This window comes from Podospora pseudopauciseta, chromosome 3 (genome assembly GCF_035222475.1).
Source record: "Podospora pseudopauciseta strain CBS 411.78 chromosome 3, whole genome shotgun sequence".
Lineage (NCBI taxonomy): Eukaryota > Fungi > Ascomycota > Sordariomycetes > Sordariales > Podosporaceae > Podospora > Podospora pseudopauciseta.
This window is the reverse complement of record NC_085893.1, coordinates 2,646,638-2,666,308: the sequence shown is the minus strand read 5'-3', so window position 1 is coordinate 2,666,308 and position 19,671 is coordinate 2,646,638. Positions and strand designations below refer to the sequence as shown.

The 19,671-nt window shown below is 52.3% G+C and overlaps 8 protein-coding genes across 8 annotated transcripts; 5 read left to right on the top strand and 3 right to left on the bottom strand.

Moving 5' to 3' along the window:
• Nucleotides 1–1,409: 1,409 nt before the first annotated feature.
• CWC27 (Peptidyl-prolyl isomerase cwc27) lies at nt 1,410–2,993 on the bottom strand (the record flags this gene model as incomplete). The annotated part of the gene is made up of 1 exon (XM_062911202.1): nt 1,410–2,993. One exon carries the CDS (start codon nt 2,991–2,993, stop codon nt 1,410–1,412), a length of 1,584 nt encoding a protein of 527 aa, XP_062767218.1.
• A 332-nt stretch (nt 2,994–3,325) lies between these two features.
• VMA2 (Vacuolar ATP synthase subunit B) lies at nt 3,326–5,533 on the top strand (the record flags this gene model as incomplete). Its single annotated transcript, XM_062911201.1, has 7 exons — nt 3,326–3,754; nt 3,825–3,909; nt 3,965–3,984; nt 4,042–4,077; nt 4,132–4,293; nt 4,343–4,668; nt 4,726–5,533. The coding sequence occupies exons 1-7, from the start codon at nt 3,656–3,658 to the stop codon at nt 5,531–5,533; spliced, it is 1,536 nt and encodes a 511-aa protein (XP_062767217.1). The 5' UTR covers nt 3,326–3,655.
• A 20-nt stretch (nt 5,534–5,553) lies between these two features.
• Nucleotides 5,554–6,652, top strand: QC763_0055420 (uncharacterized protein; the record flags this gene model as incomplete). The annotated part of the gene is made up of 2 exons (XM_062905805.1): nt 5,554–5,592; nt 6,434–6,652. The coding sequence occupies 2 exons, from the start codon at nt 5,554–5,556 to the stop codon at nt 6,650–6,652; spliced, it is 258 nt and encodes an 85-aa protein (XP_062767216.1).
• Nucleotides 6,653–6,957: 305 nt separating this feature from the next.
• On the top strand, nt 6,958–8,163 carry QC763_307540 (uncharacterized protein; the record flags this gene model as incomplete). Its single annotated transcript, XM_062911200.1, has 1 exon — nt 6,958–8,163. The coding sequence occupies one exon, from the start codon at nt 6,958–6,960 to the stop codon at nt 8,161–8,163; it is 1,206 nt and encodes a 401-aa protein (XP_062767215.1).
• Nucleotides 8,164–8,348: 185 nt separating this feature from the next.
• On the bottom strand, nt 8,349–9,899 carry ZPR1 (nucleolar zinc-finger protein; the record flags this gene model as incomplete). The annotated part of the gene is made up of 2 exons (XM_062911199.1): nt 8,349–9,710; nt 9,774–9,899. 2 exons carry the CDS (start codon nt 9,897–9,899, stop codon nt 8,481–8,483), a joined length of 1,356 nt encoding a protein of 451 aa, XP_062767214.1. The 3' UTR covers nt 8,349–8,480.
• Nucleotides 9,900–10,144: 245 nt separating this feature from the next.
• On the bottom strand, nt 10,145–10,957 carry QC763_307520 (uncharacterized protein; the record flags this gene model as incomplete). Its single annotated transcript, XM_062911198.1, has 1 exon — nt 10,145–10,957. The coding sequence occupies one exon, from the start codon at nt 10,955–10,957 to the stop codon at nt 10,145–10,147; it is 813 nt and encodes a 270-aa protein (XP_062767213.1).
• A 980-nt stretch (nt 10,958–11,937) lies between these two features.
• Nucleotides 11,938–16,204, top strand: GDE1_1 (Glycerophosphocholine phosphodiesterase; the record flags this gene model as incomplete). The annotated part of the gene is made up of 3 exons (XM_062911197.1): nt 11,938–12,474; nt 12,530–12,651; nt 12,714–16,204. The coding sequence occupies exons 1-3, from the start codon at nt 12,458–12,460 to the stop codon at nt 16,202–16,204; spliced, it is 3,630 nt and encodes a 1,209-aa protein (XP_062767212.1). The 5' UTR covers nt 11,938–12,457.
• A 758-nt stretch (nt 16,205–16,962) lies between these two features.
• Nucleotides 16,963–19,631, top strand: QC763_307501 (uncharacterized protein). Its single transcript, XM_062911194.1, has 3 exons — nt 16,963–18,185; nt 18,263–18,565; nt 18,619–19,631. Exons 1-3 carry the CDS (start codon nt 17,835–17,837, stop codon nt 19,132–19,134), a joined length of 1,170 nt encoding a protein of 389 aa, XP_062767211.1. The 5' UTR covers nt 16,963–17,834; the 3' UTR covers nt 19,135–19,631.
• Nucleotides 19,632–19,671: the final 40 nt, after the last annotated feature.

Genomic DNA, 19,671 nt, shown 5'->3' with positions numbered 1-19,671 from the left:
TCAGCACATAGAGGGAGATGGATCTAGTCGGAGGGTAGACAAGCGAGAGAAAACTCTATTCAACTCAATCTGTTATATACTGTGATGCGGAGAACAGCTTGCTCAAAGGCAGAGGCGGTCCAGGCACCTGATCCACGCGCGGGTCTGTTATTGTTCCGCGGCGCGATATCAATGGCAATGTGTGTGTGTCGGGCCTGCGAGAGTGTCGCAAAAGCGGAGAAGATAGATGTCTGGCTCGGCGCCGGGTTCTGAACAGGGCTTGTGAGGTGTCTCGGCGGTGTCGCGATATGTCAATGGGCGTCGTTGTGTGGTAGATGCTGAAGCCTCGAAGGCAGGGTTCCTGCTGAACAATGGCTTGCGTCGGGGTCTCAGTCGCCGGCTTCCGCGCTGCTTGATTTCTGGTCACGTCTGGGTGCCTCAAAGACGTCGCTGAGAGGGCTCACAAGAAAAAGTTTGGAGAGGAGTTCACTGGGGTCGTATGCTCAGGGCGCAGAGCGGCAGAGGATCGAGTGGGAAAGGTTGGGCTTTGCTAGATAAATTCAACACGGTGTAAGGCCACTTGCTGGTGATGAAGGCTCACTTGCTCGTCATATGAAGTGGGCTTTGCCGGTGCGATCGCGATCAACACACCGATTTTCTCGCTTGCCGAACCAATCAGCGGTGGCACAGATAAAGTCCTGTCTCCACACGCGGGGTCGACGTCCCAGCCTGTCACCCAAGACAGCTTCTTTTTTTCTGGGCGTTTGAAAGGAGGACCTCAAGGCGGTGGCAGCGGCAGTAAGGCTTTGGACACTTTCTCTCCAAAGACGTTAGTGACAATTAAGTTTGACAGCGCCGTTATGCGGTCCTATGCGTAGTCTGAAGTTGTGGCCTTAATGCCTGTCAATGGTGCGGCCGTGCATACCTGCGGAGCTGTCAGGAAACTTTTGGCCTCACTGTCGATACGGATCGTAGAACACCTTGGATTGAATGCCAAGAGATGAGTTGCAGTTGAAAGACCGTTCAAGTGGGACCAAGCCAGTTTCCCTTCTCGGTCTCGAAAACAACAAGACAAAAGGCCATGTCTGAGCAGTTCTTGGGCTAGGAACAACAGCAGATGTGAGTTCGCATGGAGAATGAGCACGCCACCATGACATGAAGACCCATATAAAACCCCATTGAGGCCGGGGCTCGCGGAGCTGTTGTTCCGGACAGGCATGGCACCATGGGGACACATGGGACGGGACTTGGGCATCACTACCTTTGCACTGAACAACGGAGGAAGGTGACAGGAGATATTAGACAATAGAAAGTGGGTATCTCTTAATGGTTACCATCCGACTGGTGGTCAGTCTCTCTTATGCTTGGCTTCCTCAACTTGTAAGAACAATGCAATTGTATCATAAGTCAGATAGCAACTGCTCCTTCTACTATCTTATTGCCCGGTCACGCTCCCGGTCCCGGTTCCAGGCCCTTGAAGATGAGCCCCCAGACCGCGAATCCCGAGAAGACTTCTTGCCCTCCTTAAGAGCCTGCGCCTTTGCTAGGGGGTCAATAACAACCAGCTCCTCTTCCGCCTTTTTGCGATAGCTCAGATCCTTTCCAAGCTTATCTGCAGTAAAGTTGAGCTGATGAGACATCCACCCTTCGTCATCGCTCTCTTCCTTTTCTTCCTTATCCCAGGCTTTGCAGCTCTGGCAATGGGCAATGAAGTGAAGATCACAAACCTCTCCTTCGCCCTCCTCATCATCACCATCATAATTGATAGCTGGCTGGGCTGTCGACTTCTCAACTGGTGCTTGCTCCAGCTTTGACTTGAACAACCGCAAAAGCGCCAAAGCCTCCTCTTCCTCCTTTACAGACTGCGTACCCGGTCTCCGTTTCCTCCCACGCACTGCAGTCTCCGGTATCATTTCCTCCAAGGCCGACCTCTTCTTCTCCTGCACCGGTTCGGTGTAAATTGTTCGTTTCATCGAAGCCTTGACGGCAGCAATCTCCTCGTTAGTCCTTTCCAGCAAGGTTTTCTTTTTGCCATCTTCCGGTTCGGGACTTGACCTGTCACTTTCCTCAACCTTTGGCCGTTGTTTCTTTGACGGAACAGGCTCCGGACGATCTGGATTCCTCGCTCGGTTCTTTGCTGGCTCTTCTGGCACACGGACTTTCACATCATCCTTGTGCGTCGGCTTTAAATCCTTCTTTGAAGATCTGACCGGCATCGTCTTTGGCGCCGGTTCCTCGTCTACATCCATGACAATTCTTGTGTCGAACTTTGGCTTCTTGAGAACTGGCAGGTCATCACCCTCACCCTCTTCGTCTCCAAAGCTCAACAACTGCTTGGCTGGTTTTCTCTTTTTCTGCTTCTTCTCCACGGGAGCTGGTTTTGCTACTTGCTGGCGTAGCTTCTTCTCCCTCTTCTTCATATCATCGAAAGGGTTGATGAGGATCTCGATATGGGTGATTTTGATCGGATATAGTGGCCGCTCGTCATTGACCTCCGACTCGCCAATCTTGGCCAAATTGTAGATGGTATCGCCCGCCACGCGCCCAAACACGGTATTCTTCCCATTCAACTCTTCAGCCTTGCCGAGAGTGAAAAAGAACTGGCTGCCATTGGTGTCCGGTTTTCCTTCGTTCGCCATGCCTAGCAATCCTCGCCTGTTGAACTTGAGACGCGAATGGAACTCATCCTTGAAGTTGATGCCGTCGGGGCCAGCGTTCTGTCCTCTTCGCTGGTCCATTGGCCATGGATCCAGATCACCGCTGTATGCGCCGCCATCGTAGATGGATTCTCCTCCATGTCCTGTCCCAGTCGGATCACCGCCTTGGAGAATGAAGCCGGGAATGAGACGATGGAATATTGTGTTATCGTAGTAGCCGTCGAGTGCTAGCTGAAGGAAGTTTCGGCATGTTAATGGCGTTTGTTTCGCAAACAGTTCGATTGAGATTTCGCCGAGAGTCGTGTGGATGATGGCCGACGCCATCGGTTGTGGCTCGAGATTGTAGATGGCTGACATCGTGGATTAGGTTTTACGCGCCCGAAAGCTGGCCCGCACCTTCGAGATGTGAAGCGGGAAAAATGTAACCAAAATAAAAAGATGACGCAGGGTTGGAGGCTGAATTGACATCACGTCTTAAATCTGGATGACAGGAGCACAGGCGCGAGCTTCCCTGTCAAATGTTCCAAAGTTGCCGGCCGGCATCGACAAGGCACCGCCACAGTTCAAGATCTGGAACTGTGGCTGGCATGTGCTTGCTTCAAGGTGTGTGTCGCAGAAGCAGCACTAGAAGTGATGCGATGTGATCTGTTATTTTTTGTCTTTCGTAAAGCCATATCTCTCCGTTTCACTAGCAGCTTGTTGCCGCAGAGCGAGTCCCGAATACCTGTGCCTTTCAGTTGGTTTGGATGTTGTGGCTGTGCCATCCGGATTCATGATGTGGTGCGGGGCCCAGCAGGGGACAGGCCTGGGCGGCCTGCTTATCACCGACGGTCCAGCTTGGAGCTTGCGTCTTCAGGCTACCCGCATCCACTGGAGCTCCTCCATCGTCGTGCATTCACAACCAACTTGCCAATCCACTTACCAGCCTCTCGACTCTCTAGACAGCCTCCCGAGCCGGCCTCGACTTTCGCATTGATACCTCGCGCCTGTTTTTGCCCTGCATAACCTCCAAAACCACCATGAGCGACCCCAGAGATCCAGCCTCCTATCGGGTGACGCCCAGGCTTCGCTACAACACCGTCGGTGGTGTCAACGGACCCCTCGTCATCTTGGACAATGTTGGTCTCCCGCTTCTGCTTCCGCCTTACCACAACCACATCTCTGCTAACTCTGTGATCCTTCTTCCAGGTCAAATTCCCCAGATACAATGAGATTGTCAGCCTTACTCTTCCCGATGGGACTGTGCGTTCCGGTCAAGTCTTGGAGGCTCGTGGTAAGCACTGTCGCTATATCAGGGACCTATGCTGTTACTGACGGTATCTCTACAGGAAGCCGCGCCGTTGTGCAGGTATATACCAACCGAAACGGAACACAAGCGATCCACATATGTTAATCGATCTTGCAGGTTTTCGAGGGCACCTCTGGCATTGATGTGAAGAAGGTGAGACTGCCGAGCGCATTGGGAAATACATAGGCGGCAGCTAACTCCAACTAGACCAGAGTTGAAATGACCGGAGAGAGCTTGAAGCTCGGTGTCTCTGAAGACATGCTGGGTCGTATCTTTGATGGTTCAGGTCGTGCCATTGACAAGGGCCCCAAGGTCCTGGCTGAGGAGTTCTTAGACATCAACGGCAGTCCTATCAACCCCTACTCGAGAGTAAGCTTCACTACATGCCCTACCAAATCCATGCGCTAATAGAGAACAGGTGTATCCCGAGGAAATGATCTCGACTGGCATCTCGGCCATTGATACCATGAACTCGATTGCCCGTGGCCAAAAGATTCCCATCTTCTCGGCCGCTGGTCTTCCCCACAACGAAATCGCCGCTCAGATTTGCAGACAAGCTGGCCTGGTTCAGCGCAAGGGTGTGACAAACAAGGGCGTACATGACGATCATGAGGAGAACTTCTCCATCGTCTTCGCTGCCATGGGTGTCAACTTGGAAACTGCTCGTTTCTTCACCCGCGATTTCGAAGAGAACGGCAGTTTGGAGCGCACCACCCTCTTCCTCAACCTTGCCAACGATCCTACGTAAGTAATGAACAACCAACGCTGGTTTTTGGGTCTGGTTATTAACAATAACGGCAGTATCGAACGTATCATTACACCTCGTCTCGCCCTTACTACCGCCGAGTACTATGCCTACCAACTCGAGAAGCACGTCCTCGTCATTCTCACCGATCTTTCGGCCTACTGTGATGCTCTTCGTGAGGTCTCTGCTGCTCGTGAAGAAGTCCCCGGTCGTCGCGGTTTCCCCGGTTACATGTATACCGATTTGTCGACCATCTACGAACGTGCTGGCCGTGTCGAAGGCCGCAACGGTTCGATTACTCAGATTCCCATTCTCACTATGCCCAACGACGACATTACCCATCCCATTCCTGATTTGACTGGATACATTACCGAGGGTCAGATCTTCGTCGACCGTGGTCTTTACAACCGCGGTATTTACCCTCCTATCAACGTGCTTCCGTCGCTGTCCCGTCTGATGAAGTCTGCCATTGGTGAGGGCATGACTCGCAAGGACCACGGTGATGTATCCAACCAGCTGTACGCCAAGTATGCCATCGGTCGTGACGCGGCCGCCATGAAGGCAGTCGTTGGTGAGGAGGCCTTGTCTCCCGAGGACAAGAAGTCTCTGGAATTCCTCGACAAGTTCGAGCGAACCTTTATCAACCAGGGCCCGTACGAGGGACGCACCATTTTCGAATCTCTTGACCTCGCGTGGAGCTTGCTTCGCATCTACCGCAAGGACATGCTCAACCGTATTCCTGCCGACATCATTGACGAGTTTTACTCGAGAACCCCATCAGACCGCAAGGGCAAGGACAAGGCCCCTACCAAAGACACCAGGGATACCGAGGTGCCCCAGGAGGAGAACCTTATTGATGCTTAAACGAGGGTGCAAGATAACCGATGCATAGAGCCTGGGGAGCGGAATGCTCCAGTGACCAGGTTCGGGAGAGTGTTCCTTTTATTAATGCGTTCAAGCCTCTGTTTCCTTCTAGGCTTCGTTCTGTATGGGTAGTGCAAGACTTGTATATGATAGTATCGGACTGTTTTGGCGGGTTGCAGATTGGAATTCGACAGTGTTTTATGGTTACGGAGTATAGCCAGTGATGCATTTTAAGCATGTTGTTTTGCCGACTGCCATTGCCATTGGCGCGCATGTATACCCTGGCTTGTGCTGCAACGGTGCCAAAAGTGCAAATCAAGAGAATGCTGAGATAGAGGCTTGCTTTTGAGTGAAGCATAATAGGTCTTTTTGTGAGGATGTCTGTCATTGTTTCCAGAGATACTGTCCAAGACCCCGACTGACAGCAGTATAACACTGAGAGACAGTGATAGGTAGTCTCTCCATTGGCTTGGCAGGAATTCAACTAAGCTCCAGCTTCCTATCGACAGGGGGAGAAGAATGCCGAGATAAGTATCCCCGCGTTCCTTCGTTTCCATCGACAGAGCTCCAACGGCGAAGGCAGAGCCGCTCCAATGATTGCTTGTTAAGACGTCATCCCATTCGCGTAGCTGCTTGCAATTATTGCGCGAATGTTTAGCAAGCAAGTGAGTTGATGTTATTTTGAACTGGGGAATTCGGTGTTTTTGTTGCTGGGAGTTTGGTGGTTGTAAGTGACGCATCCCATTGAGCTGATGATTGTTTTTGGTCGTGACCAAATAAAGTATCATTTTTGCTTTCATTGGTGTCAATGAAGAGCATCATTGGAGGCTTCAATATCCCATGGCTGCAACGGTTGTGGAGAATCAAGGAAGGTAGCTAACGGTCTTTGCAGTCACACAGCATTCGGAATCGTATATCGAGAGTTGGATGTGTATGTATATGCCGGCCCGCGGCCACTCGTTGCGACCGCCGACCGACCTGGACAGCGGGATAACTGGGATCTTCCCCTGTGTGACGCTCACTTCACCTCGTGGTCACACCCTCGTTTACCTCCTCGCCTGGAACGAAAAAGAGTGGCTGGTTGGCTGGCTGGCGTCAAGGTTTCTTCATCCCAAATAACCGGATGCAGGTTCGCTCTTTCCCGCCTTCACCACCTACCGGTCTGGAGATCTCCCCTCTCTTTGCGCGTGTGTGTGTGTGTACCTGGTGACTTGCCTGCCTTGGTTGGAGGGTTGCTCTGCTCGTAAAGGTTCCATACTGATGGGATGAGATTGGGGGTTGGTAGCTGTGGGTTATATTAAGGCACCGTTCTCGCCTCTCTCTCTTTCTCTCTGTTGACTCTTTCCCCTCAACTCATGACCTGAGTGAGTCCTACCTTCCACTCTCTCACAGGTTGGTGTCGGCATCAAAACCAACATCCCACCATGCGTCTCTCTCTCCTCCCCCTGGGAGCTTTCCTCCTTGCCACCCCTACCTTATCCGCCCCCTCTTTCACAGGGGAACCAGACTCCTCAGGTAAATACTGGCTCTTCGGTCCAGGTATAACAGCCTCCTTCATCCCCTACGGCGCCTCCATCTCCAACCTCTTCATCACCGACAAGAACGGCATAGACCGTGACATCGTCCTCGGCTTCGACAACGCAACCTATTACTCTGTCGATCCAGTTCACCCTCACTTTGGCGGCGTGCCCGGCCGGTACGCCAACCGCATCAAGAACTCGACCTTCACCCTTGACGACGATGGGGAAGACTACCACATCCGTCCCAATGAAAACCCCACCGCAGCCCACCCAGCAGGTGTGAACACCCTCCACGGCGGCCCCGACGGCTGGGATCACAGAAACTTCACCGTCGTCTCCTACACCAAGTCATCCATCACGTTCAGCCTTGTCGACCCCGACGGGAAAGAGGGGTTTCCAGGGGAAGTAATCAGTTACATCACCTACACTTTGTCAAACCGAACCTGGGACGCAAAAATGGTTGCTATTCCTACAACAAAGAAAACTCCAATCATGCTGTCTAGTCACACCTACTGGAACCTAGACGGGTTCGCAAACACAGAAGCTCCTACCGCGTTGAACCATACATTTTACCTCCCCTTTTCAGGGCAGACGGTGGCTGTGGATAGCATCCTCATTCCCACGGGGGAAATCTCCCCTGCCCCCAAGGGGTCCGTCAACGACTTCTGGTCTGCACCCAGACAAATAGGCGAGGGGTTTTCCCTTGAGGGGATCGAGGGAAACTGCGGGGGGGGTTGCACGGGTTACGACAACTGCTGGCTCGTCAACAGGAACTACCCCTACGATTGGAGGTCGGAGGACAAAATGGTGGCTAGTCTGGCGAGTGAGTGGTCGGGAATAAAACTGGAGATTTGGTCGGATCAGGAGGCGTTTCAGATGTATAGCTGTAATGGGATGAACGGGAGCATGCCGATCAAGGCGACGCAGGGGAGGGATGACGGGACCGGGTCGAGAGGGGTGGAAAAGTACGGGTGTGTTGTTCTGGAGGTGCAGGATTGGATCGATGGGATTAATCACCCTGAGTGGGGGAGGGGACCAAAGCAGATCTTTGAGCCGGGGGGGGATCCGTATGTTTTGCAGGTGAGGCATCGCTTTAGCGTTGATGCTTGAGACGGAAATGGTTGAGAAAGGGGTCGGTAGGAAGCAGCCAGTATTGGAGAGTTACATTGATAATGAAGACGAGATATATCCAACTTCTCATGAGCCTTTTTCACACCTAAAACACATAAGCGTGCTTACATCTGCGGAAGACCCTTGATCCGCTCTCAACTTTACAATTGTCGGACCCAGTCAAGTAGTTGGCATCATCAAATCATTCTCTTGGTCTATAGGACAGGTATCATCTTTTTAAAGAACTGAAAATAAACGCAAATTCCAATACCCAGAAACCAGCCACCCATGCTTTTCCCATTTTCTATTTCCATAGCTCAAACATCATTCTCATAATTCTCAGTCTTCATGTCCAACAACCCCAACTCCTCCTCTTCCTCCTCTGTCCGCTCATACTCCTCGACGGTCATCTGCTCATCAGGCTCATCCGGGTTATCAGCCAAGCTCTGAACATAACTGGCCGCCAATGGGTCAGTCAACACAATGGTAAACTCCCTCTCACCCTTAATGGCAGAATTGAGCCCATCAAAGAAGTCGTTCCACCTCGACGCCTCGGTGCTGTCCAGAGAGTCGTTCTTGCGCTTAGTCTTCTCCACGTCGGCATCGGCTTCGAAGATTTGTTTGTGGAGGTCATCGCGGACCTGGGTGAGGAGACCCTCGACGGTGGTAAATCTTCCACCGAGGGTGCCTGGGTTGACGGAAAGGCTGAGCTCGGGGCACTCGAGCTGGCAGCTCTCGCTCTTGAGGATATCGCGGGCAAGATCCACAGGGGTCTTGATCTTGATGGTGACCTTCTTGCCCTTCTCAGGGACCTCACCACCCGTCTTGACGTCGTTAGACTTGTAACCGCAGTCATCACAGCTCGTGTTCATGATGACGACTTGTCTAAAGTGGGGGATGTCGACCATCTTCATGTTGGTCGTGCAGGGGTGCATGCAGCCCGGGCAAGAGGCTGGGAATTGGTAGACTTGATCGGGGATGATGTCGCCATTGTCGTCAAGGCCTTCAGTGTTGGTGTCGGCGAGACCGAGAGCCTCGTTCTGCTCAGGTGTACGGAGGTACTCGCGCTTCTCCCACTTGCCAACGCCGTCGCGAGGGTCAGGGGCGATAAAGCTGTTGCCAGCCGGGTCGTCGACAGACACACGGAAGGGGAACGCCTCTCCGGCGAGCATTTGTCTGCCCTTGGCAATGACTTCAGCAACTTTGGCGGCCGCCTCAGGGGTTTCCTTCATACGCTTCTCTTGGTCGAAGACGAGATCATCCACAATGGTAGTTAGGAGGCCCTCCACGTTCGTGAGCTGACCCTTGCCAGCGGGGACCTCGACATCGAGCTCGATAAACTTGACGGTGGCAGTGTCGGACTTGACAACCTGGCGCTGGAAGTCCTCCATATCTCTTAACCGGAGCTCGTAGTGGACACCCTTGAGCTGGAAGGTACCAGCAGGCTGGATCTCGTTGTTGTTGAAGCCGCAGTGGTCGCAGTTGAAGGACATGATGATAATCTCGCGGAAATAGGGAATCTTGGTGAGGAGGAGGCGTGTCATGCCCTATGACCATGATTAGCATCGGCGCATTCGTTAATGTGCAACCATCCAAAGTTTGCGGCTCACATTCTCGTGGCAGTTCATGCAGAGGGACTCGATTTCATCGATGGGCTTGAAGTCATCCTCGGCCTCGTCATTGGCCTGGACGGCCTGCTCGACCTTCTCGCCGATAGGGTTGAAAAGCTCTGTCATTTTTGCTATTTTGGTGCTTTGTTTCGGTGGTGTTGATGGTATGGCGAGAACCTGGGAATAAAATTTTGGAGGGGTAACTAACTTTGTGATAAAATCGTTCTTTGGCGGGGTAGTTGACCTGCCAAAACGGTTGTGCCCCACTATAGGTTCAGGAAGTCATGGAGATTATGTCATAACACTAGGCACAACCTGACGCTGCCCCAAGGTTCCGGAATGTTCTTATTTTGATAGCTGAGCCTTGGGACTCATTTCGACATGAAGTCGGCAAGGCTCAACCCAGGCGAAGGTCTTGAATTTTTGGATTGCTCCAACAGAGCTTGGAGACCCGCTTTTCGAGACCTGGCCCTCTTCTTGCTGTTCGCATTGGACGCTGGCTTCTGAGAGGATGTCGTCTCGTGTGAACCTGAAGTCTCGGGCAAAGATGGGGCCGCTCCCGGTGCCGTGGTCTTGGACACGTTGTGGGCCGGTTTGACAGTACGGCGAATGATGGGAGCTGGAGCCGGAAGCTTGATCTCGGCTTTCGAAGAGCAATGACCACACTCGATGTGCTTGGTTGGGCCAGATGACCGAGGTTCTTGCCTTTTCGCTTTTTCGACCTTGGGTGCCGGAGGTGTTTGCTGTTTCTTTTTGATCACTGCCTTTTTTTTCTTTTTGAAGACCAGGTCACTGCCCTCCCCGAAAGCCAAAATATGACCACAGGCCGTGCAAATATGCTGTCGTTGGACCTCAGGAAGAGGAATCTCATGCTCGAACATCAAGTCATTTCGCTGCCTGAGGATATATGCCGACGTCTCGGGAGCCGTAAAGGCTAAGAGATGACCTGCATCTGTCAAAAACTTCAGAGTCGGACTCGGATCAGTGGCCGCCATCTTCTCGGAATATTTTGTCGTCGACGACGAGGGCGAAGGTCGAATGAATATGGGTTGTGTTGTTGAAGTTTTAGTCGTGATTGATGCAAGACCCTTGATTGTAAATGTGGGTCCAGCGCCACAAGCCACAAGTTGAAATTTACGGTACTGTTGCAGGGTTGGTGAAGAATGGATATCGAAAGAATGCATTTTTGCCTCAGCCCTATCACGCTTTCATGCCGTGAAGGAGAAAATGGAGTTTAGGAATGTTAAAAAGCTTCAATAATTAATCTATCCGGGTTCATCCTCACCTATGAGTTTCTCTTATCACTCAACCCTCCACAGGCTATATGGTTAGCTTTGCATTGCCTGCAAGGTCGCGGATCAAGCATCCAGCGGCAACTTCTACAGGATCTTTCTTTAACTCACTCAGAAGTGTTTGCTATTTCTTGTATGTAGCACGTTCCTGCCGAGCCTTGTTCAACCAACGAGCCGTCTATTTTTTGCAGCATTCGAGGTGCTGCTCACCCACCGACCCCCCCGCACTGGAGCCTTCCAGGATTACCCTAGAGTTATGCCATGCTAATTCAGGGGCGCTTTGTTCTGGACCCTTGGTCCGTTCTCAGTGGGCAAAAAAAGATCACGAGATGCGCCTTCGACGACAGAAAGGGTCCAGCGGCTTGAACTCCCTTGGACTAGCCGCTGCACAGGGTATTGAGTCACGAGACCTCCTTCCCTCCACGGAAAATTCTTCTGGATTTTGCCTGGTGCGACCTGCAAGAAAGCAAACTGTGCATGTGCAAGCTGCAGTCGAGAGCTGACCCTACATGGAGCACCTTCTGTGTAAGTGGAGAAGTTGGAAGTTGGAGGGGAGCGGTGAGACGACCAACAAAAGGGTCAAGACGTTGTGAAGAGTCGAGATATTATATGCAGACATGAAGGATCGATCTTCAAGCTTGTGAAGAATAGAACCCTTCATAGCCGTATTTTAGTATAATCTATGGAGAGAACACCAACACCCTATAAAAACCTGGCTGTGATTGCTCGTGGTGGAACCCAGCGGCTGGGTTCTGAGGCGGGAGGCGACAGGGGTCTATCGGATGGTGGGGTGGCGATTGGCCAATCAGAGAGGGAGCTGGCGCCACTGATAGCTGCTGGACGATGTCACTGGTTCCGGCCTTCAACTGCCATGTATGTCTCGAGCAGCTTTCTTGCCATGTGCATTTGCCCACAGCATGAGCTCATGGATCGTCGCTTGTCGATGGGACTCTTATATCTTCCCCCGTGGAAAACGTGTGTGACGTGCGTGGCAGCTTGACCATCGAGGTTCCCACTCTTGTACCCATCAACGGCCATCACGGGATCGAGACTTCCCCTCTCCACTACATTTTTCATGCCGTGACTTCCTCCCTTCTCCTTGCTGTTTCCATGACCTCTTTGTCTTCTCACACAAGGTCTGCTTGTTGAAATAGCCACGATAACGATACTTCCGACCGTTTGATTTTGTACGTTTCACCTACTACCTCTGACAACGCAACTCGGAAACATCAGCGGATATATATAGCATTTTCTTTCCCAACACTCAGCCGCTGGTATCCCGCTCATAATCAGCGCGGGATACGACCTGTCGATCGTTTGGCATTTGATACCCCGTTTTATTTTTAGCTGGCTTCTAATCGTCCAAGACGTACTTAGCAGCTACCACGCAATATGAAGTTTGGGAAAAAGTATGTATCTGCCTGCATTCGTGATTGCCCCTTACTTACACTTGTGCTTTCCTAGTCTTCCAAGAAACCAAGTCCCCGAGTGGGCAGGCTCTTATATCGACTACAAGCGCCTTAAGAAACTCATAAAAACAGCAGCCGACACAGCTGCCCACAATGGGGATCAAGTCGACTTGGCTGGTGGGTTCACTGATCCGCAACGCCCTTTCGTTGACCTCGTGATCTGACCCTTGGACCAACAGAGTTTCTGTTTGCCCTCGACCGCGAAGTAGAGTGCGTTGACCAGTTCTACACAAGGAAGCTCCACGAGAACCAGCGACGACTGCAAGCCATCACAGACAGATACGGACCAACACCTCGCGATGCCGCTAACATCGACGAGGAGGAGCTCGAGGATCTGATAGGAGCTTTACTCGAAATCAGAAACCAACTGAGGAATCTACAGTGGTTCGGAGAGATCAACCGTCGAGGCTTTGTTAAAATCACAAAGAAGCTGGACAAGAAGGTTCACACGTCGGATATCCAGGAGAGGTACATCTCTACCAGGGTCGACGTTCTACCGTTTGCCACAAATCTTGACACCAGCCAGGAGCTTCAGACAGTCAACACGTGGCTTTCGGTGCTCAATGAATCCAAGAACACCAATGACGCCAAATCCGACCGCTCAACACGGTCTTACGGGCGACCCACGAAACTGGACGTCGATACGTCAGTGCTCAACGCACTAGACCAAGCCGTCCGGCAAGATAATCTAGATGCATTGACGACCGGGTTAGCTGCTGCAAATCTCGCAAAACAAGATCAAACCGACGCTTTCCAAAACCTCCTGCGCAGCCTCCTGCAGCGCGCCATCTCGGCCCGGTCGAAAAAGGTCATTCCTGTGCTTCTGGAAAGGATTTCGGACCTTGATGATCCCGACGACATCAATGGGCGGAATTGTATCCACAGGCTGGTCACTCATATTGGCCGGACCAAGACCGTTTCTTCCAGAAGCGTGGAGGAGGTGAAGCCGGATCCTCACTTGAACGCATACCCTTTTCCGCCGGGGGTTCAATACGCCCAAAATTATCTTACCCCAGCGACGTCTCCTCTCGCCACACCACGGGTGTCTGCTCTCAAGGAGACGGCCGGTCTCTTGGGCAAGGATGACGAGGCTGTGCAGATGCTCATGTACCTTTTGGACAATCTCAAGCCAGCACAAAGGGTGGCTTTGAAGGTGAAGGATAACTTTGGACGCATTCCACTGCATTACGCCGCTCAGTTTGGCTTTGTGGTGGTGTGTCAGATTTTGATGAAGAAGATGCAGGAGTGGGGCATGTTTGATGTCGAAAACGGAATCGACGCCCCTGAATGGCAGGACAAGAACGGAGAAGCACCTCTGCATCTCAGCGTCCTTGGTGGTCACGCTCTTACGACCAAGGCACTGCTTCAAGGGGAGAATTGGCAAGGTGTCAGTGATAACAAGGCGGAGATGAGACGGGCCATCTCAAAGTCGAGTGCTGTGTTGGCTATTGCCACCAAGGCGAACTTTGAGCATATTGTCGAGATGTTGGTGCATGCGGGGGTTGACATCAACTGGCAGGATAAGACGGGGGAGACGGCGTTGCATATTGCCGCGAGGTTTGGGCATGATGAGTGTGCGAAGGTGTTGTTAGAGGGGACAGCGGATCAAAAGGCGGATTTTGAGTTGACGGAGAAGGCTTTTGCTTGGACGCCGCTGCATATTGCGGCGGTGGATGGGCATTTGTCTGTGGTTAAGCTGTTGGTGGAAGCCGGGGCTGAGGTGGACAAGCCGGATTCCTCGGGTTGGACGGCGAGGGAACATGCTGCTTTGAGAGGACATATGCCTATTGCTCACTTTCTTGCTGCTCAGAGCAAGGAGGGAGAGGACACGGCTAGCAATACTTCTGATGACGAGAAGTCGGTGACGGATAATGCGGCTGTGCCTGACAAGGCGTCGTTCCAGGAGAGACGATCGAAGGGCTCTGCGCGCAAGGCGGAGCCGGTCAAGTCATTTGGTCATCGGTATCTCAAGGATGAGAGTCTGGTGCTGGTTAGCTTGGGCTCGATGGACATGCGGAAGAATCTTGAGGCGGTAAAGCTGGACAATATTCCGCTTTCGAAAGCACACACGACGGAGTTGGACACCACGTTGTCGATTGTAGTGTCGGCGCAAGGGGCTCAGGGCGAGCCAACTATGTTTGACTTGCCTGTTCACGACAACATCTCTACCGAGCCTGTCGTTTTTACTACGGTTGACGCCAGCAAGGTCAAGCTGTTTTTCGATATTGTTCCTACCTACTCTGGGAACAACGAGAATAAGGTCGGCCGTGGTGTTGCCCTGCTCTCGAGCGTTCGACCTACTATTGGGACCAAGAGGATGAATCTTCAGGGTGATGTCTGTGTGCCCATCATGGGTGCCAATTTTGAGGTCATTGGCAGCGTCAACTTTAACTTTTTGGTCATCACGCCATTCTCACACCCTAGCATGGAGGTCACTTCTGAGCACACCTACTGGAAGAAGTTGGCCTCGACCATGGTCATTGGCCACCGCGGCCTGGGCAAGAATATGACGTCCAGCCGCTCCCTCCAGCTGGGCGAGAACACCGTCTCCTCCTTTATTGCAGCGGCCAACCTCGGCGCTAACTATGTCGAGTTTGACGTCCAGCTCACCAAGGACCACGTCCCGGTTATCTACCACGACTTTTTGGTCAGCGAGACCGGGTTTGACGCGCCGGTTCACACTTTGACTCTGGAGCAATTCTTGCACATCAACCCGGACAAGTCGAGGACTATTCAGGGGAATAATGGGACGTCGCCTTTTTCGTATGCCGTTCCGGAGAACAAGCTGCTCGAGAAGACGAGGCGGAGCAACTCGCCCGGTCCGAGGCAGAGGTCCATGTCGATGGACTGGCCGGATCATAACAGGCAACATCGCCTGTCCAAGCAGGAGATGGAAGAGAGGATGAAACACACAAGGGATTTCAAAGAGAAGGGCTTCAAGGCCAACTCGCGCGGGAACTTCATCCAGGCGCCGTTTGCGACGCTGGAGGACCTGTTTGTGAAGCTGCCGCAGAGCGTGGGGTTCAACATCGAGATGAAGTACCCGATGCTTCACGAGAGCGAGGAGCACGAGATGGACACGTACGCGGTCGAGCTGAACTCGTTTTGCGACACGGTGCTGCAAAAGGTGTACGACATGACTGCCAACCCGCACCAGAGGAGGAATATCATTTTTTCGAGCTTCAACCCGGATATTTGTCTCTGTTTGAGTTTTAAGCAGCCGAATATACCGATTTTGTTTTTGACGGATGCGGGGACGTGTCCGGTGGGGGATATCAGGGCGAGTAGTCTGCAGGAGGCGATTAGGTTTGCGAGCAGGTGGAATTTGCTGGGGATTGTGAGCAATGCGGAGCCGTTTGTGAATAGTCCGAGGTTGGTGAGGGTGGTGAAGGGGGCGGGGTTGGTTTGTGTTAGTTATGGGAGGGAGAATAACGAGCCGGGGTTGGTGAGGAGGCAGGTTAGGGAGGGGGTGGATGCTGTTATTGTTGATAGTGTGCTGGCTATTAGACGGGGATTACTGACGCAGGATGGGGGGGGTGAGGGCAAGGGGAAGAAGAATGGGGTTGAGGATAGGGTTGAGGAGGTGAGGGAGAGGGTTGGGAAGCAGGTGTTGAACGGGAATGGGAATGGGAATGGGTTTGGAGGAGGGGATATTGGGTATAGTTCTTGAGAGGTAGTTGTTTGGAATAGATATCGATGGGAATGTGTTTAGAAGGTTTTAGAGAGAGCATTGCGAAGATTTGAAGATGAGGTTCAACACCGATGGGAGGAGTCGTTTTAGCAGGAGTTTTGGGGTTGGAGTATTGAGCAGAGCACATGAGCCTGGAGAGATGCGGCGGACTAGAAGTACCTAGATGGATGATTTATCATTACTAGGTACCTTTGACGGAGCACGATTGGCACTCAACAACATTCGAACGAGCATTGTTTCGCTAGATTGCTACTGGTCTGTGATACATGCAAGTGTCTATGTGAGGTTCTGGCGTGTTCACAATTTGATTCGAGTGCTCTCTTTTACAGATTTTACTTGACATTTAGTTGCTTTTGCATTTGACTCGGGTAATCTTTTCTAGGTTCCATGGGGTGAGTTAAGAATAGAAACAACCTAATAGTTCATTCTCGACAGGTAGTTTAGGTAAGTCAGATGCAGAAGCGTGCAGCAAATTGTGGCGTCAATATTGAAACGGTAGAGGGTTGCTTTGAGATATTAAAAGGGAGAGTCGATTGATGTTTTATGGACAGAATTGTGATTTAAGTTCGAAGGAAGGTAGATGCAATGTGTGGGGAAGTAAAGTGAGGATTGGTGTTGGCTGCCTCCCGGAGTTTTGTGCCCTTGTTGAGGGGACGCGCCATTCGTTGTGGCTGAGGTGGTTCGGGGGATTTGGTGGTGAGCTGGAGATTTCATTGTGAAAAATGAAAAGGGAAATTGGAGGATGACGGTAGTGGAGGAAGAGGCCATGCTTTGGAATTTGTGGTTGTTGAGAGGTAGGTGATCACTCAGTGGTGAGGTGGGTAGTAGTGAGCGTGAGTGCTGGAAGTTATCAGCTTTCGATGGCTTTCTCCAGAAGCTGACGTCGTCTGGATTTTATCGGTGGCATTGCCAAAAAGACATCCTGTTGTTTGGGTCACCTCTGCGGTTGTTGTTGAAGATGACGGAATTCGCAAGGCCTTCTCATTGAGCTGAGAAGAGGCTAGCTACGGTACACTGATAATGCCCGGTGGTGGAAACGGCTGGCTCCCTCTGCACACTACTTTCTTCCGCCCCTTCTCTGGGATTTTTATATATGTATGTATGGTGGTGATGATCGCCCCCTTCTCGGCCGTCGTCACAGTCGTCAGCAACAAAAACCAAGACGTTGTTTGGTCGAAGACAAGGTTGCGATTTGCCCCGCCCCCTCCCCCTCCATTAAACGCCCTGCGCAAGCGCAAGCTAGATAGAGCGAGCGGTCATATCTGCCCCGCTGCGCATCTCCCACTCAGCATTCTCACTCAGCTCAGCTTGCTTGCTTGGTTCTTTTTCCCTCCTCCAAAATCCGTTCGACCACTTGCGCCCTTGGTTGTCAGGCAACACACACCTCGAGGGTTGATTTCCTCACGAGTTTTGGCTTTTACTTTCTCATACCCACACACTTCCCTGCGAAATCTTGCTCTCAACGACCGAGCACCTAAGCTTCCACCCTCAACCAACCCCTCCATTATTTGCGCGCGATTGACGAGGCAAACGCCAAAGCACGACACCAGAACCCAATTCTCGTAGCTCCAGCAGATCGAAGAGTTTCTTTCTCGCGCCCCTTCCAGACATGGCAGGCCCCGGATCCCCCGGCAGCGACGGGCCAACCTATGCGCCGCCTCCTCTCCCCTCGGGCTGGATTGCCCAGTGGGATGCTGCCAGCAAGAAGTACTACTATGTGCAGCTCTCGACTGGAGTCTCGCAATGGGATCTCCCGACCGAGCCCGTTCCCTTTGGCAACACTCCCGCTGCCCGCTCCGATCACCCCTACGGCGTACCTCACCCTAGCGCCGAAATCGTGACGCACCCCGACGGCTCCCAGACAGCTAGATACCCCGACGGACGTCTCGAGCCGGTGAACCCGAGAGAGGATGGCACACGAGGTGTCGGCGGTGGAGGACAGAGTGACAGGGGCCTTGGTGTAAGTTTAGCGGGCAGAGGATCTTTTGTGGAAGGGCCAAAAACGACTTGCTAATGTTTGCTTTCGTTGGTGGATAGTCTTTCCTCTTGAACACGATCAGCGGCGGAAAGCAGGGCGGTGGCAGCAGTGGAGGAGGTGGGCTTGCTGGTGCTGTTCTCAGTGGACTGGCGGGTGGCAGCTCCGGAGGCGGCGGCGGCAGCGGCGGGCTCGGTGGCAAGGTCGCGTCCCAGCTCGTGTCTGGCATATTCTCCTCTGGAAGCAAGCCTTCGTCTTCGCCCTCGAACACCTTCAGCGGTCAGTCGTCGTCCGGACACGGTGCTGGAGGTCTTGGAGGGGTGATCGGAGGTGTTGCTGGTCTCTTTGGCAACAAGCAGAGCTCGGTATGTTGGTCTGGATGTTGAGATGTCTCGAGCGGCAGCTAATTGACTCACAGGGCAACAACTTTGGATACTCCAACTCGGGTGCCACGACCTACAGCGGTTCGGCCCCTCCCACATCATACCAACCTCCCTCGCAGCCAGGATCCTCAACCTCGGTCCACGGCGGTGGCTCATCTTCATCCTACCAGTCAAGCTCTCAAACACACCATCAAGGCTCAAGTCAGTCTTACGGGCAGTCTAGCCAATCCCACACCGCACCATACGGACAGCAGTCTTCTGGCGGCGGCTACCAGTCGTCTTCTTATGGCGCCGGACCCGGCCATGGTCAAGCGCACAGTCAAAGCTATGGCGGCCAACACTCTTACGGTTCGCCCAGCGGCCAGCCCAGCTATGCACCCCCACCAAGTCAGCCATCCTACGGCCAGCCACACTATGGAGCGGGGGCTGCGAGCTCATATGGTCAGCCGTCGTATGGCGCACCACCACCACAGGGAGGAGGCTACGGCCAGCAGCCACCGTATGGAGGACACCAGTATTCTCAGGGTGGTGGCTATCCTGGACAGTATTAGGGCGGAGACGTGTGTCGAAACGCAGAGTCGTGCTGGTAAGCCGTGATAAGAATCTTTTCTTTTTCTTGGTGAGCTCAGGGGCTGACACGGTAGAAGGGGCGGCCCTTTGGTAACTGGAAAAGGAGACGAAGAGTGATGAGGATTCTAATGAGGAGGTGGGAAAAGCAAGAAACCGAGACTCTTTACATGACTCTTTGCTTTTGTTTATATCAAAGAACTCTTAGATTTTTGAATGTTATCATAGCGTAATGTTTTGCCTTTTGTTTCGTTTGCCAATTTTTTTTCCATGTCGGTGTGGTTGGCTTTGGTTGTATGATCTGTTTTGTAGATGATTGATTTGGGGTATATATATTTTGGCAAAGTTATTTGGGAGGTATGTGGGGTATTTGTGTATGGCTTTTTGATGGTAGATGATAGGTGCTTCAGTCGAGTTGAGGTGTCTGTGTTGAGTGAGTCCGTCAAGACCGGATACGAAGTTCAAAGATGTACGATGACGAGATGTCATGGGCTTTTTTTTTTGTGGTGGTAGAAATTGAA

Excerpts from the sequence above, each read along its gene's own strand:
- QC763_307501 (XM_062911194.1), top strand. The coding sequence starts at position 17,835 with ATGGCAGGCCCCGGATCCCCCGGCAGCGACGGGCCAACCTATGCGCCG. Across the intron at positions 18,186-18,262 it reads AGAGTGACAGGGGCCTTGGT|TCTTTCCTCTTGAACACGAT; the intron begins GTAAGTTTAGCG and ends GTTGGTGGATAG. Across the intron at positions 18,566-18,618 it reads TTGGCAACAAGCAGAGCTCG|GGCAACAACTTTGGATACTC; the intron begins GTATGTTGGTCT and ends ATTGACTCACAG.